The sequence below is a fragment of the Phyllopteryx taeniolatus genome, chromosome 3 (genome assembly GCF_024500385.1).
Source record: "Phyllopteryx taeniolatus isolate TA_2022b chromosome 3, UOR_Ptae_1.2, whole genome shotgun sequence".
NCBI classification, from domain to species: Eukaryota; Metazoa; Chordata; class Actinopteri; order Syngnathiformes; family Syngnathidae; genus Phyllopteryx; species Phyllopteryx taeniolatus.
The window spans coordinates 7,119,303-7,135,983 of NC_084504.1; the positions used below are offsets into that span (position 1 = coordinate 7,119,303).

Consider the following 16,681-nt stretch of genomic DNA (forward strand, 5'->3'; position numbering starts at 1 on the left):
GTTCTTGAACGAGCAGGAATTAATGTGGGCGGAGCTTTCCACTGGTCCCTTCCGCAGCCGAGATGGCCAAGCTCAGGTGTCTTTCTGCTTTTACCCCAGGAAGCATAATTTAGAGCGAAAGGGGGACGCCGCAGTCACGTCAATTACTTCCCAAGTCAATGTCAAAGTCCCAGGACCTAGACGGGGGCACACCGTTACGTCGATATAAACGCGAATTCTCACCTGACCAAACTAACACGACTTGACATTGCGAGGTTAGCGCATTGACTCCCAAGTTTGTTTGCGCCTAACCGAGACTGTTAACACAGCATACCCTCGGTAAGTCTCTTTGGACTTTACTAACATCATGACTGGCAGTGCCATGAGACGTGATAAAGGAGGTGCTGATAGCAGCGGAAAGACACTTTGCTATCTGCCGTAAGCTAATTAACATGGATAGCTGAAAATTGCGGTGGCACTGTCTGTGTCCCCCAAATAATTCCCAAAGTGAGAATTATTTTTTGTTGTTGACAGTTCATTCCGGAATTATTTTGCTACTGCCCCGAATGTAACCTGAACCGTCAGCATATAGTAAATACACTTCATTGAGGGATTTATAATTGGCCCCAAATCCTCAAACTGAATACGGTATACTATTCCTATAGAACAGTAGCGGAACACTGTTTTGTCTTTTAGCATCAGCATGGGTATTAAAATAAATGTGACTTGTACTATTTCATACATCCTACTGGACATCATTATCGCCACACTCTTATATATTCACGGATCACAGTTTAACATTTTTGTAGAAGATGGTTTGAACTTTAGCATTCTGCAGTCGGCATTGGACATCTGGGGGACTGTGCTGCTTCGAGCTTCTCTCCTCCTGGGTGCCTCTATTGGAGTCTTATGGAACAGAGAAGATGGCCCACACACGGTGGCTAAACTCACCACCCTCATCCTCTTAGTCTGCCAGACTATTATTACATATACTCTGGCCAAGCTGCTGATGCTGAGTGAACTTGAGTCGCTATCTCATCGTCCTTGGTCTTTGAGTCTGATTTGCTGGACCTGTTTCTCCTCGTTGGCAGTTCTGGGGCTGTGGTGGGTTCTCGGAAAGGAAAATAGCAGTGAACCGGGACATTGTGACGACACTGAGGACTTGCTTCAGCCAGATGGTAAAGAGGAGGAGGAAGATGGGGTACGCAGTGAGAGGAAGAACAATTGTGAGAAGAAAGAAACAGAGAAGACCACCACAGGAGCTACACTGGGGCGTCTACTGAGCTACACGAAACAAGATGGTGGACTGTTAACTGTGGCTATTATCTTCCTTGTCATTTCTGCTGTGTGTGAGTATCTTTAGTGGGATTGCTTCCTTTTTTTTCAACTAACATGCTATGATCATACAGCTGGACGACACATTTAGGTGGAGGGTTATTCAAAACGATTTTACTCTGTAAAATACTGTAGTTTTGTCTGAATAGGTTTTCCAGAATGTTACATACCAACTCATGTCGCAAATTAGTTTAAACGTTGCCTATAGTACGCTTCAAAATCCCTATTTATTGTATTTTTAATGCTACAGGTTACTTTAGTATCATTCATTTATACCAGTCATTCTCAAACCTGTCACACCAAGTACCACTTGAAAAAATACTGAGGGCTCCAAGTACCACCATCATGACCAACATTGGAACACAGTAACGTAGTAGGTCTAAGTGTTCATCAAAATTGTAAGTCATTGTAAAATACTCCACAGTTTGAACATTAAACTTTGCCTAAATATAGGAAAATTGTACGAAAACGTTCAATACAATTGAACTGCACTTGGGCAGTGATTCTGTCGTGTACCACTAGAGTGAGCCTGAGTACCACACTTTGAGAATCACTGGTTTAGACGATAATGTCTTAGTGCCACACTTTGTTCACCACCATTTATTTGTATATAACAATTAATAACTGATAATTATAGAATAAATGTAAGTATTATTTCCACTGCGACTCTCTTTTTTCACTCACAGGTGAAGCCTTCATACCTTACTACTATGGGAAGGCGATAGATAGCATTGTGGTTCACCATAGCATGGAATACTTTGCTAAACCTGCCATCACACTCACAGTCTTGGCCTTCACCAGGTGAGTATTATCATTTTGATGGGGCAGAGGGAGAGCTGCATCTCTAAAATATTGCACACCGTATCAGAATCAGAATCATCTTTATTTGCCAAGTATGTCCAAAAAACACAAGGAATTTGTCTCCGGTAGTTGGAGCCGCTCTAGTATGACAACAGACAGTCAATTTACAGAACACTTAGGAGACAGAAAGACATTGACAAAAAAAAAGAAAGAAAAAATACAATATATATATATATATATATATAATATAATATATAATATATATATCCCCTCCTTGAGCCGTCACCTTGTCGTGGTGGAGGGGTTTGTGTGTCCCAGTGATCCTAGGAGCTAAGTTGTCTTAGGCTTTATGCCCCTGGCAGGGTCACCCATGACAAACAGGTCCTAGGTGAGGGACCAGACAAACGATGACGACAAACAATGGACTTCGTTTTCCCTTGCCCGGACGCGGGCCACCGGGGCCCCCCACTGGAGCCAGGCCTGGTGGTGGGGCTCGAAGGCGAGCGCCTGGTGGCCGGGCCTGCACCCATGGGGCCCGGCCGGGCACAGCCCGAAAGGGTAACGTGGGTCCCCCTTCCCATGGGCTCACCACCTGTGGGAGGGGCCATAGGGGTCGGGTGCAGTGTGAGCTGGGCGGTGGCCGAAGGCGGGGACCTTGGCGATCCGATCCCCGGCTACAGAAGCTGGCTCTAGGGACGTGGAATGTCACCTCTCTGGCAGGGAAGGAGCCCGAGCTGGTGTGTGAGGTCGAGAAGTTCCGACTCGATATAGTCGGACTCGCCTCCACACACACCTTGGACTCTGGTACCAGTCCTCTCGAGAGGGGTTGGACTCTCTTCCACTCTGGAGTTGCCCATGGTGAGAGGCGCCGAGCAGGTGTGGGTATACTTATTGCCCCCCGGCTCGGCGCCTGTACGTTGGGGTTCACCCCGGTGGACGAGAGGGTAGCCTCCCTCCGCCTTCGGGTGGGGGGACGGGTCCTGACTGTTGTTTGTGCCTATGCACCAAACAGCAGTTCAGAGTACCCACCCTTTTTGGAGTCCTTGGAGGGGGTGCTGGAGAGCGCTCCCGCTGGGGACTCCATTGTTCTGTTGGGGGACTTCAATGCTCACGTGGGCAATGACAGTGAGACCTGGAAGGGTGCGATTGGGAGGAACGGCCCCCCCGATCAGAACCCGAGCGGTGTTCTGTTATTGGACTTCTGTGCTCGTCACGGATTGTCCATAACGAACACCATGTTCAAGCATAAGGGTGTCCACACGTGCACTTGGCACCAGGACACCCTAGGTCGCAGTTCGATGATCGACTTTGTGGTCGTGTCATCGGACTTGCGGCCGCATGTCTTGGACACTCGGGTGAAGAAAGGGGCGGAGCTGTCAACTGATCAACACCTGGTGGTGAGTTGGCTCCGATGGTGGGGGAAGATGCCGGTCCGACGTGGCAGGCCCAAACGTATTGTGAGGGTCTGCTGGGAATGTCTGGCAGAATCCCCTGTCAGAAGGAGTTTCAACTCCCACCTCCGACAGAACTTTGCTCATGTTCCGGGGGAGGCGGGGGACATCAAGTCCGAGTGGACCATGTTCCGCGCCTCCATTGCTGAGGCGGCCGACCGGAGCTGTGGCCGTAAGGTGGTCGGTGCCTGTCGTGGCGGCAATCCCCGAACCCGTTGGTGGACACCAACGGTGAGGGATGCCGTCAAGCTGAAGAAGGAGTCCTATCGGGCCTTTTTGGCCTGTGGGACTCCTGAGGCAGCTGATGGGTACCGGCTGGCCAAGCGGAATGCAGCTCTGGTGGTCGCTGAAGCAAAAACCCGGGCATGGGAGGAGTTCGGTGAGGCCATGGAGAAAGACTTCCGGACGGCTTCGAGGAAATTCTGGTCCACCATCCGACGTCTCAGGAGAGGAAAGCAGTGTACCACCAACACTGTGTATAGTGGGGATGGGGCGCTGCTGACCTCGACTCGGGACGTTGTGAGTCGGTGGGGAGAATACTTCGAAGACCTCCTCAATTCCACCGACACGCCTTCCCATGGGGAAGCAGAGTGTGGGTTCTCTGAGGCGTGCTCTCCTATCTCTGGGTTTGAGGTCACCGAGGTAGTTAAAAAGCTCCTCGGTGGCAGGGCCCCGGGGGTGGATGAGATTCGCCCGGAGTTCCTAAAGGCTCTGGATGTTGTGGGGCTGTTCTGGTTGACACGCCTCTGCAACATCGCGTGGACATCGGGGACAGTGCCTCTGGATTGGCAGACTGGGGTGGTGGTCCCCCTTTTTAAGAAGGGGGACCGGAGGGTGTGTTCCAACTACAGGGGGATCACACTGTTCAGCCTCCCTGGTAAGGTCTATTCAGGGGTGCTGGAGAGGAGGGTCCGTCGGGAAGTCGAATCTCAGATTCAGGAGGAGCAGTGTGGTTTTCGTCCTGGCCGTGGAACAGTGGACCAGCTCTACACCCTCGGCAGGGTCCTCGAGGGTGCATGGGAGTTCGCCCAACCAGTCTACATGTGTTTTGTGGACTTGGAGAAGGCGTTCGACCGTGTCCCTCGGGGAGTCCTGTGGAGAGTGCTTCGGGAGTATGGGGTACCGAACCCCCTGATACGGGCTGTTCGGTCCCTGTACGACCGGAGTCAGAGTTTGGTCCGCATATCCGGCAGTAAGTCGGACTCGTTCCCGGTGAGGGTTGGACTCCGCCAAGGCTGCCCTTTGTCGCCGATTCTGTTCATAACTTTTATGGACAGAATTTCTAGGCGCAGCCGAGGCGTAGAGGGGGTCCGGTTTGGTGGCCTCAGTATTGCATCTCTGCTTTTTGCAGATGATGTGGTTCTGTTGGCTTCATCAAGCCGTGACCTCCAACTCTCATTGGAGCAGTTCGCAGCCGAGTGTGAAGCGGCTGGGATGAGAATCAGCACCTCCAAATCTGAGACCATGGTCCTCAGTCGGGAAAGGGTGGCATGCCATCTCCAGGTCGGGGATGAGATCCTGCCCCGAGTGGAGGAATTCAAGTATCTTGGGGTCTTGTTCATGAGTGAGGGAAGAATGGAACGGGAGATCGACAGGCGGATCGGTGCAGCGTCTGCAGTGATGCGGACTTTGTATCGGTCCGTTGTGGTAAAGAAAGAGCTAAGCCGAAAAGCGAAGCTCTCAATTTACCGGTCGATCTTCGTTCCTACCCTCACCTATGGTCATGAGCTGTGGGTCGTGACCGAAAGAACAAGATCCCGGATACAAGCGGCCGAAATGAGTTTCCTCCGCAGGGTGTCCGGGCTCTCCCTTAGAGATAGGGTGAGAAGCTCGGTCATCCGGGAGGATCTCAGAGTAGAGCCGCTGCTCCTCCGCATTGAGAGGAGCCAGATGAGGTGGCTGGGGCATCTGATTCGGATGTCTCCCGGACGCCTCCCTGGTGAGGTGTTCCGGGCATGTCCCACCGGGAGGAGACCCCGGGGACGACCCAGGACACGCTGGAGAGACTACATCCTTCGGCTGGCCTGGGAACGCCTCGGGATCCCCCCGGAAGAGCTGGATGAAGTGGCTGGGGAGAGGGAAGTCTGGGCGTCCCTGCTGAAGCTACTGCCCCCGCGACCCGACCCGGATAAGCGGTAGAGAATGGATGGATGGATGGATAATAAATATATATATATATATATATATATATATATATATATATAATATATAGATAATATATATATATATATATATATATATATATATATATATATAATATATATAGATAATATATATATATATATATATATATATATAGATAATATATATATATTATATAGATAATATATATATATATATATATATATAATATATTATATATAATATAATATATATATATATATATATATATATATATATATATAGATAATATATATATATATATTATCTATATAATATATTATATATATTTTTTTTTTCAAAAGAATTATTCTGAAGTTAAGCACTTTATTTGAACATGTAATGCTTTCTTTTTTATTTACTTACTCTTATTTTAAAATTCACAACCCTACTTTTATTTAGTAAATGAGAAAACACACAGTTGTGCTCATATGTTTGATTACCCTGGTAGAATGTGTAAAATGGGTACAATTCTTTAAAGAAAACATGAAGGCGAAAACACATTTAATTTTATTGGGATTCAAATTAAACGGTCATGCATTTCAGAAAAGCATTATGATTCAACAAAAATAACCACACAGAAATTAATAATGATTGTTGTTCAGTCATCAGCCATATTATTAAAAAAAAAAAAAAAAAAAAAAAAACACAAATTCTGCCTGGGTATGTAAACTTATGGGCACAATAGTACATATATGCAATCATACGTCCCTGTCATATTGGAATGAAAGTGTAGGCTACACCTTCTTCATAACCACTTGGTGGCGGTGGCATATTAGAATGAAAGTGTACACCTCTCATAACCTTCAGGTGGCAGTGGCATTTTGGAATGCAACTGTACAGCTTTTTCATAACTTCTAAATGGCGGCATATATTTATAAAATGTGAAAGTTTTTTCCCCCCCCCCATCAGAATCAGAATCATCTTTATTTGCCAAGTATGTCCAAAACACACAAGGAATTTGTCTCCGGTAGTTGGAGCCGCTCTAGTACAACAGACAGTCAATTTACAGAACACTTTGGAGACATACAGACATTGACAAAAAACAACAACAAACAACAATTGTGCAAAAAGATGCAGAGTCCTCAGTTCGAATGGCTAATATCGCAATAGTCCGGTGCAATGACCATTGTGCAAAGGGCACTGAGACTTCAAGGAGTGTATGCGGTTTAAAGTGACGAGTACTGCGATAATCTGGGACAATGGTTGTGCAAATGTTACAGATACTCCTCAATCAGTGTGCAAATGGAGCAGATGCTACTCTGGCATGAGTGGCCACTATATGCAAATAGTGCAGCACGGCGAGACAACTACAGTGAGTGCACGAGTAATACATAATACAGAAATGTGACAACGAACTCAAGTCAAAAAATTGCCAGCTTGTTGTAATGGAATTGTAAGTTAGCTGTTCAAGAAGTTGATTGCAAGAGGGAAGAAGCTGTTGGAATGTCTACTAGTTCTAGTTTGCATTGATCGGTAGCGCCTACCTGAGGGAAGGAGCTGGAAGAGCTGGTGACCAGGGTGGGGAGGGTCCGAGAGGATTTTGCACGCCCTTGTCTTAGTTCTGGCAGCGTGCAAGTCCTCAAGGGTGGGTAGGGGGGTACCGACAATCCTTTCAGCAGTTTTGATTGTCCGTTGCAGTCGGAGTTTGTCCTTTTTTGTAGCAGCACCAAACCAGACTGTGATGGAAGAACACAGGACTGATTCATTTTCCACCTATACCCATGTATAACGTGCACGATTGACTCTTGACAATTTCTTTGGGGAAAAAATGCACATTATACAAGAGAAATTTCGGTAACTTTAATTTTGTATTTTGCAAAAACATCACTGATTACAACATGATTGCTTCTGTAAAAGCTTTTAGCCCAGGATGTCAGTAATGTAGTTAATGATAAAAAAAATTTATGTTAAAATGCCAACAAAACCACTTTACCTCCATTCAGTTCAATTGCAATTGGAGTGCGTGGAGGAGTGTTTACACTCACATTTGCACGATTGAATCTTCGGTTCAGGAACCACCTCTTTAGAACTCTAATGAGGCAGGATATTGGCTTTTTTGATGAGAACCATACAGGTAAGTTAAGAGCTTAATTATAACATCAATCATTCGGTGTACAAGGCACTTTAATATTCTCATCTATGTATCACTCTTTAGGTGACATCACGTCACGTCTGTCAGCTGACACCACCCAAGTGAGTGACCTCATCTCCCAGAACATTAACGTGTTCTTGAGGAGCACCATCAAGGCTGTTGGGTTTCTCATTTTCATGTTTGGAATGTCCTGGAAGCTAACATTAGTGAACATGATGGGACTTCCTTTTATTGCCCTTCTTTCTGAGTATTATGGAAATTATTACAAGGTAATCTACTGTTGAATCTTTTCTTATGATGCTGATTATTATTATATAATTTTAAGATTAATGGTAGCTAGCCACTCTAAATACTTTATTTCCAGAAACTAACTAAAGAGGTGCAAACAACTCTTGCAAAGGCTAACAAAGTTGCGGAAGAAACCATTTCAGCTATGAAGACAGTACGAAGCTTTGCCAACGAGCATCGAGAGGCTGACTCCTACTACGACAAGCTGGTTGTCATGTATCATCTCAACAAGAAACAAGCCCTGGCATATGCTTGCTATATGTGGTCCAGTTGTGTAGGTATCAGATGATGCATCACTAATTTATATTTTTTTCTAAAATAATTTCATTGGTATTGGTCATTGAGCAGGTATTTATCTAGTATTTCTGTTTTCTAGATCTCAGAGCTTGCTCTGGAGGTTACCATTCTCGCCTACGGTGGCCACCTTGTGGTGACTGGTCAGATGGAAAGCAGCCAGTTGTTATCGTTTTTCATATACATGCTTGAAATGGGGGAATGTTTGGCGGTATATAATCTCCATTTTCTATTATTGTGTTTGTTTGCACTGAAACATTAACAAGGTCCATAAATCTGTTACTAAATTCATGTGGAATCCACCCTGCAGAACATTGCATCAGTTTACTCAGGGCTCATGCAGGGCGTAGGAGCTGCTGAAAAGGTTTTCGAGTACTTGGACAGAAAACCCAAACACCCACCTGATGGTACAGATACTCTGGAGTCATTCACTGGTCTGGTAGATTTTCAAGACATCACATTTTCCTACCCTACTCGGCCAGAGATTGAAATCCTCAAGGTTATATTTACATATAGTATAACAAATATAGTATAACAGCTTGTGATTCAAGCTGGTTCACTGCTGAGGTTGAATAATTATTTGTATATTGCAGGGAGTGTCATTCACTCTAAAGCCTGGCGAGGTTACCGCCCTGGTTGGACCGTCAGGCAGTGGAAAGAGCTCCTGTGTCAACCTATTGGAAAACTTCTATGTTCCCCAGCATGGTCAAGTCCTGCTGGACGGAAAGCCTGTTCACACCTTCCAGCATGGAGACCTCCATTCTCGGGTCAGTCCATGTCAAATGGTCAGGAAAAAATCTGACATTTATCAAATGTACTATAAATTCATAGAAATGGCAATGGAAGACAATCGTACCATTATTAATCATTCATTATTGTTGATGAACCTAACCAATACATTACTATTATATATTATTATTTTGATGATATGCTGCAGGACTTGAATATATGCACTTACATTTTGAGTAATTTCAAGCCATCATTATGCAGGTGGCGCTTGTAGGCCAAGAACCAGTGCTTTTTGCCCGAACAATCGAGGAGAACATCACTTATGGTCTGACTGATGTCCCCGTGGAGGCTGTCATACAGGCAGCCACAAAGGCGAATGCTCATGATTTCATCATCGCCCTGCCCCAAGGCTATCAAACAAGTTATTATTGCATATTTTCATTTCTGTCTTTCAAATCTATTTCTCCTAGAGTAGATGTAATATTGTTAAGTGTTGTACGAGTTTCCCCTCAAATGATGGCCAAGAGTTAAACTATTTCTGCTCTCAGTGTTTGCATCTCACTGTTTGCTAGGTGTTGGAGAGAAAGGCGCACAGTTGTCAGGTGGGCAAAAACAAAGAGTGGCCATTGCAAGAGCTCTTGTCCGACAACCTCGTGTTCTTATCTTGGATGAGGCGACCAGTGCCTTGGATGCAGAGAGTGAACATGTTGTGAGTGGCATAATGTTTTTACTTAGTGAAAAATTATCTGATGTACTGGTGGGAAATGAAAGACACCCTTGTAATGCAATCCCATAACTTGGCTTGATTCAGTGAATGCTGTCCAGTGGAACCTGTGAAGTCAAATCCACCTCATGTCATATAATTCACAAATCAACCAGAACATTAAGGGGGTAAAAGTGCATGTAAAGTTGCACTAAACTTTGGAGTTGTAACTGCCATCATGCAGGATGTCAGCATATCGAGCAATATTATCAAACGGGAAAGGATTCATTCAGGGTGTGTTTTGCAGCACTTAATGAAAAATATGTCTGCATGCAGTGCAAGACTTCATCACCTATACAGCTCAGTTCAGTGAAGAACGTATTATTTGTGTTTCGCTTATAGTGGATGGATGTTTATTTTAAATTTTCGGGTGGGTGCAAATGTGGAACAGACTGAGCACAAGCCGGTCAGATTATAGGAGTAGTAATTATAATAATAATAATCACAATCACAATAAAAGTAAGAATAACATTGTTGTAGCTGACTTGGTTTATGTTTTCAGCAGTTAAGGGTTATTTAATGTTGTAAATGTTCATAATATAGTGTGTTCCAAAAATTCCGGAAGGCAAATGCAGCAAAAATTAGCTTGTAGCTACATGCGCAGGACAAAGACTTGTTTTTGTTGTTGGCGTAGGTTACAGCAGACAGTTCTTTTGAATAAAGCTTCTGGAAAGGAGTGATTCTGTCGGGATGCTACGATTATATTTTAATCCTGCGACCACTATGCTTGATCATCAGCAACTCAATTGTACGAGAATACGGAGGAAATTAAATAAAATCACTGTCAGCAGCAACATTGAGCACAATTGAATTTGAAGAGTAACTTCATATGTTTAGGGGTGCACACAACTTCAGGTCTTAAAGCTCCCATATTTTGGCGATTTACACTTCCCATAGAGTGACTCTTTAACATGGACTTAATGTAAAAGTCAATTTCGTTTAAAAAAAAAACACCTTGGTTTTGTCATACGAGTGTCCAGAAAAGGCCCCTCTGAGAGCTACTTCTGTTTGACCCAGTTTTCTGTCCGCTTTGTTCATATTTGGCTAAGATCTCCATGTAGAAGACCCACTTGTGAGAGCACACGTTTGTTATGTTGACAGCGCTTGCTCGGAGTGGAAAAGGAAGGTGGAGATTTTCGCTAGTGACGTAGATAAGCTCGAGAAATTCAAATGACTTGATTTCAGGCCTCTCGGCAGAAAAAAAGCATCTGGAACTCGGGAATGCGTGGATGAGTTTAATTTGTATTTCACATGTTTATTCAGGTACCGTAGAGCCAATATTACATCCCAAATACTAGAAAAACTTGGTTTGGTAAAATATGGCCCCTTTAAGGAGACCTTAAGGAGCAACATCAATAGAATCTGGAGTTGTTTGGTTTTCATCCATTTCTTAGGATGTTACAGAGCCTACAGAATGGACAATAGAAAAATACTGAATAACCTCCAACAATTGGTACACCTAAACAATAGTATTGTTTTGTTTTTGTTTTTTTAAAGTCCCTTAATATTTAACTTATGAAATGACTACTCATTAGTACTGAAAGCGAAACAGGAAAAAGACTGCTAATGAATGTTCTGCTCTCAAAAGATGTCATCACTCCCACCCAGTCTGCAATGTTTTTTGGGGGGTTTTGTTTGACAGATAGTAACAGGTTGGGCATCTGGAGGGCCCAGACTACCCACCTCTCCAATAAAATCACTGATTGCATTTTGTGCAGTTTGATTGGCCTCTAAATTAATTTTGTAGCTCGTTAAACGCTTCGGTGAGCCCACTCTTCCAGGAAGTATCTGGGTGTCTAATCTGACATATTTAAGGTACTCAAACATTCTGATCTAGTCCACGATATATTTTGACCGGACACCTGTATGCCCCTTATGTGATATAAAAATCATAGGAGCATTGCTTTAGTTGTATGTGCATGTTCCTTAGAGGTTTCAATTTGAAGAGACTTTAATAATTGATAAGATAAAATGTGAGACATTTAATCTTTGCTTTAATCTTATCGTTCGTACAGGTACAGCAAGCGCTGAACAACATCATGAGGGAGCACACAGTGTTAGTTGTTGCACATCGGCTCAGCACCGTGGAGAGGGCAGACAGCATCATTGTGATCGATAAGGGCCATGTGGCTGAACAGGGATCTCACGGTCAGCTGATGGCCAGTGGGGGGTTGTACTACAAACTGGTGCAGCGACAGGTTCTGGGCATAGAGACGGGGGATGAAGTACTAAATCTTTCAGAGAATTCCTCCTGGAAGCCTGATGGAGGACACCAGCGTAGCAGACAAAGCAGCAGTGCAAGTGAGCAAGAGTACAGCCCTCGCTATTGAGAATAAACTGTGTGGAAATGTTTTTTGTTATTGAATATCCATTATCCATTTTCAACACCGCTTATCCTGGTTAGGGTCACAGGGTGCTGGAGCCTATCCCAGCTGACTTCGGGCAAAAAGGCCGACGACACCCTGAATCTGTCGCCAGTCAGTCGCAGGGCACATATAGACACGGACAACCATTTGCACTCAGATTTACACAGTCACTGAGTAGGAACTGAACCCAGGCTGCCTCACCAAAGTCAGGCGAGTGTACCACTGCACCATCAGTGACTGGTTATTGAATACTCCATCAAATATATACATAATCTTAACAACAATACTGTGGAAAAAGTATTTGCCACTTCCTGATTTCAGTTTTTTTTTAAATTTTTTTTTTTTTTTAATATAAATACAAATGTTTTTGATAATCCAACCAATTCCAATCCTCCAAAGACAGCCCAAATAATTGCAAAATGCAGTTTCTAAATTAAAATTGTATTTTTTAAGAAACCTATCCAAACCTATCTGGCCCTTTGTAAAAAAGTAATTGCCAGTTTTGTCAAATGAAGAAATCACTTAAATAGTACCTGTAAAACAACGTGAAGTGGGCTATGAGATCTAAACAATCAGTCGCGCCACAATCCAAAGAAATCAAGAACACACGAGGAACAAAGTAATCAGTCTGTAGCAGTCTGGTTTTGGGACTCCAGTGACCCATTTGGAGCCATTACCCACAAATGGAGAAAACTAGGAATGGTGAACCTTCTCAGGAGTGGTCGGCCATACAAAATTACTCCAGGAGTGCAACGATTTGTCAAAGTGGTCCTAAATGAACCCAAAATGACATCTGAAGAACTGCAGGCCTCATTGCCACTCAACTTTAAAATAGACACTTGGCTAAAATGGAATCCATGGGAGAGTTCCAAGGTGAAAACTACTGCTGACAACAAACAAAGGCTTACCTCCCATTTACCCCAAAGATTTGATGGCCCCTAAATAATCTGTAGACTGGACAACTTGCTGTGATTATTGGAACAATTCTGCGGTATACTAATAAATCATGAAGGTGAACGTCCGGCTAGCTCTTCATACCCTCAAGTGCCCTTGGGTTATGCAGTAAAGAAAATCTAAAATCAACCAGTAAGTCCACCTGAATGACAAGAAAAATGAGGTGCTGTGCTTAACTGCAGTTCATGCCCATCCATCCATTTTCTGAGCCGCTTCTCCTCACTAGGGTCGCGGGCGTGCTGGAGCCTATCCCAGCTGTCATCGGGCAGGAGGCGGGGTACACCCTGAACTGGTTGCCAGCCAATCAGTTCATGCCCAGAAACCCTAAAGAACTAAGTTAAAAGAATTCTGCAAAGGGGATTGAGCCAAAATTGTTCTCCAGTGATGCAAACAAACTCATCAGTTATTGCAAACTCTTGATTTCAGTTATTGCTGTCAAGGCCGGCACAACAGGTTATTAGGTTTAGGCCTTCTTCACATAGGACAAGATAGATTTGGATTTTTTTCCCTTAATAAATAAAATTATTTAGAAACAGAATTTTACATTTGGATTGTCTTTGTGAAATATTAAAATCAGCATGATGATCTGAGATATTTTAGTGATAAATACGCAAAAAACAAACAAACAAAAACAAAAAACAATCAGGAGCGGTGAAGCTTTCACAGCACTATATACATTATTGTTTAAATAGAATTTATGCCATGTGGAATTAAAATTAGTGCACGAGATAACTAAGTTAAATAAGGTTGTGTTTGTATCTTGACTATAATTTCTATACCTCAATAATTGAAAATTTTGATCTTGGGTTTCTGACCCCAGTGTAATTTGCTGAGTCAGTAACTGTAATTTTCCTATTGCACTCATTTATTACATTGTGATATATGTTACATGTAGCCATGTCAGGACTTGATCAGCTATTAGACACTTTATTCATCCTCATCATATGCTAGACATAGCATTGATGATACTCAATTTCTTCAAATCATTACCCATCGCATTATATCCTTTCTGGACAATTCCTGTGCCCTTGCCACTTGTGGTAGCATGAGGCGGTATCTGCAACCTGCAAATGTGCTGTGACCAGGAGTTTTGCGGTATCTTCCAGCACTGTGTCAGAAGTGTGGAGGGGATCGTTGGAAATCAACGGTGAATCAAGAGTAGCTCAAATACTGGTTTCCTCTTTATCCAATGAAGAACAGTCTACCAGCAAGCCACTTGTATACGATCCTGCCAAAACTGTCAAGACTCCATGAGGGCCTGACATCCACAGGAGAGGCCTCAAGGCTCGTGGTTCCATCTATAACTTGAATATGTCAGTTCTTGTGGTTGGAGTGTATCAGCAGTTTCTTGATGACAAAGCCATTGATGCTATACTGGCCCACCCATTCTCCAGACCTGAATCCAATCGATTCTCATCACTGACTAGTGATCCAGGTCTGGAAGGCCCCCGGCCAGGACCATAAGTCGTCTTGTCAGGAGCAAGTCCATATGGTGTAGGAAGAGTACACAGGCACGTGAATCCTCCACACTGATCAACATCTCCTGTTTTATTTTGAATATGATCCTGAACTACTTTGTTCTAAGAAAATATGTTCTGAAAAAAATGTATTCAATAAAGATTTTCCATTAGAATATTTCATTCATTGAGCTCTGGGATGTCTGATACAAGTGTGCTTTATTCATTTATTACATTATTGAGTATATAATACAGTACTCATTGATTTAAGGCCAAATGCTGCATACATGCCCAATTGATTAAAAAAAAGGCCGATGAGCTATTTAGGCTGTAAATAGTTTCGGTTTTCTGTTTGTGTGATTATTTTGTATGTGGATAAAGTAGTAGTAAAATAACCAATACAGGATGGCCTCCTTATTTCTTATTTCTTGTGTTACGTTTTATTTAATCTGTATTTCCTTTGTCGAGATGTCAAAAAGAAAAACGAGGAATTTTTCTCCGGTGGTTGAAGCCGCTCTAGTACGACAACAGACAGTCAATAGACAGAATACTTTTGAGACATAAAGACATTGAGAAAACAGTCGGTATTAAGTGAATTAAGCAGTGATGAGACGAGCCCAGAGCTCCAGGAGGTTTGACACGGTATGCGTTTTTAGCGTAGTATAGCAGTGGTCTAAAATGTTATTTTCCCGGGTAGGATAGTCGATGTGCTGCTTGTATTTAGGGATTTCGTGGTTGAGTTTAGCTTTGTTAAAGTACAAAGTAAAGTACAGTAGCAAGTACGTATTTAATTAGAAATGTAGGTTTTGTATATTTAAGAAAAGGCAGTTACTGTATACTACTTTGAATCCTCAGTGACGATTCATTTGTTATTCTCGTACTGTAAGTACTGTAATTTAGCTTTTTGTCAACAATCTGGTAATGCGCTTAAATAGTTAACTTATTTTTACTTGATGTATTCCCGGTTTGCCGTATCTATGAAATAGTTATTTATTTTTCATTTTTATTTGATCTATTTCTTGTTTGCATTATTTCTCTCGCAAATGCGTATTATACGACATGAACCTAAGGTGTTTCGATATATTTCCGACTGGCCTTGAATGCAACATTGGGCCTGTATGCTATGTACTTCCTGTAGGAGAAGCTCAGTCAGCTGTCACAAACAGAGGGGAGAAGAGGGACCGTAGCCGAGGATAAATACACGACGACAGCGAAAATGTCCAACTTTTCCAACAAGTTCAGCGAGTACTCGTTGACACAGCTCAACGAAATTCTCGAGGACGACGAAAAACTTACCAAAATGATTCAAGCAATGGACGAGGTATGTTACGCTTTTGCTAATGTCGTCGTTGCTAGCTACTGGCTCTCTTGTCGGTTACTGTTTCTTGAACCCTTTGTTTTGTTTTCCCACCAAACGCCCCTCTCGACATTGTATGAATATTTGTCATTGAATTATAATAACAATATACAGAGATAAATAAATATATTTAAAGTGGTTTCACTTGTTGACAAATGTACATATTTTTAACATTGGCGAGCAAACATTGTCTCAAGTGATCGTTAGTGTATTCAGTTTACGACAGCGGTCCAGACAAGATGTTTTTCGAACATCTGAATGCAGATTTTCCAACAGTTTGATGGAATATGGGTGAGACCCTTTAAAGGAACCACTGTCTTGGTGAGTCACGGGAAAACATGCCAAGAAGTTTCCTAGCTACGACACGACACTTACGGTTACGTGTCGTCCTGCCAGACAGCACTGGCAAAACCTGCTAATTATTGGCTAACTCGTGAACATACTATCTCGATTATCTAATCTGACAGACATTAACCTGCTTTTCGTATATCGCGAGAACAGTGTTTCCGTAAAACAGAAGCTAGCGAAATGCTGTCACACTAACTATTGTGATTTACACTCGGGATTTTGTGCTACAGTACTTAACTCAACTCCAAAATCGAGACTTTTGATCTTGGGTTTACGGCGCCAATGTAATTTGCTGAGTCAGTAG

General features: G+C 43.1%; 1 protein-coding gene across 3 annotated transcripts in view; it reads left to right on the plus strand.

The window, feature by feature from the left end:
* The window catches only part of abcb9 (ATP-binding cassette, sub-family B (MDR/TAP), member 9), a 26,095-nt gene continuing 9,414 nt past the window's right edge, over nucleotides 1-16,681 (plus strand). Inside the window, exons 1-12 of one of the 3 annotated variants that reach the window (XM_061766726.1) lie at nucleotides 1-1,328; nucleotides 2,001-2,115; nucleotides 7,673-7,803; nucleotides 7,885-8,090; nucleotides 8,186-8,383; nucleotides 8,486-8,614; nucleotides 8,714-8,902; nucleotides 8,997-9,170; nucleotides 9,394-9,553; nucleotides 9,705-9,841; nucleotides 11,911-12,196; nucleotides 12,300-15,073. In XM_061766726.1, coding sequence (XP_061622710.1) covers nucleotides 683-1,328; nucleotides 2,001-2,115; nucleotides 7,673-7,803; nucleotides 7,885-8,090; nucleotides 8,186-8,383; nucleotides 8,486-8,614; nucleotides 8,714-8,902; nucleotides 8,997-9,170; nucleotides 9,394-9,553; nucleotides 9,705-9,841; nucleotides 11,911-12,196; nucleotides 12,300-12,331 — 2,403 coding nt within the window. In that variant the 5' untranslated portion in view covers nucleotides 1-682 and the 3' untranslated portion in view covers nucleotides 12,332-15,073. Of the gene's footprint in view, nucleotides 1,329-2,000; nucleotides 2,116-7,672; nucleotides 7,804-7,884; nucleotides 8,091-8,185; nucleotides 8,384-8,485; nucleotides 8,615-8,713; nucleotides 8,903-8,996; nucleotides 9,171-9,393; nucleotides 9,554-9,704; nucleotides 9,842-11,910; nucleotides 12,197-12,299; nucleotides 15,074-15,810; nucleotides 15,994-16,681 lie in introns of those variants that run through there. The other 2 variants (XM_061766725.1, XM_061766724.1) reach the window with 2 other exon arrangements.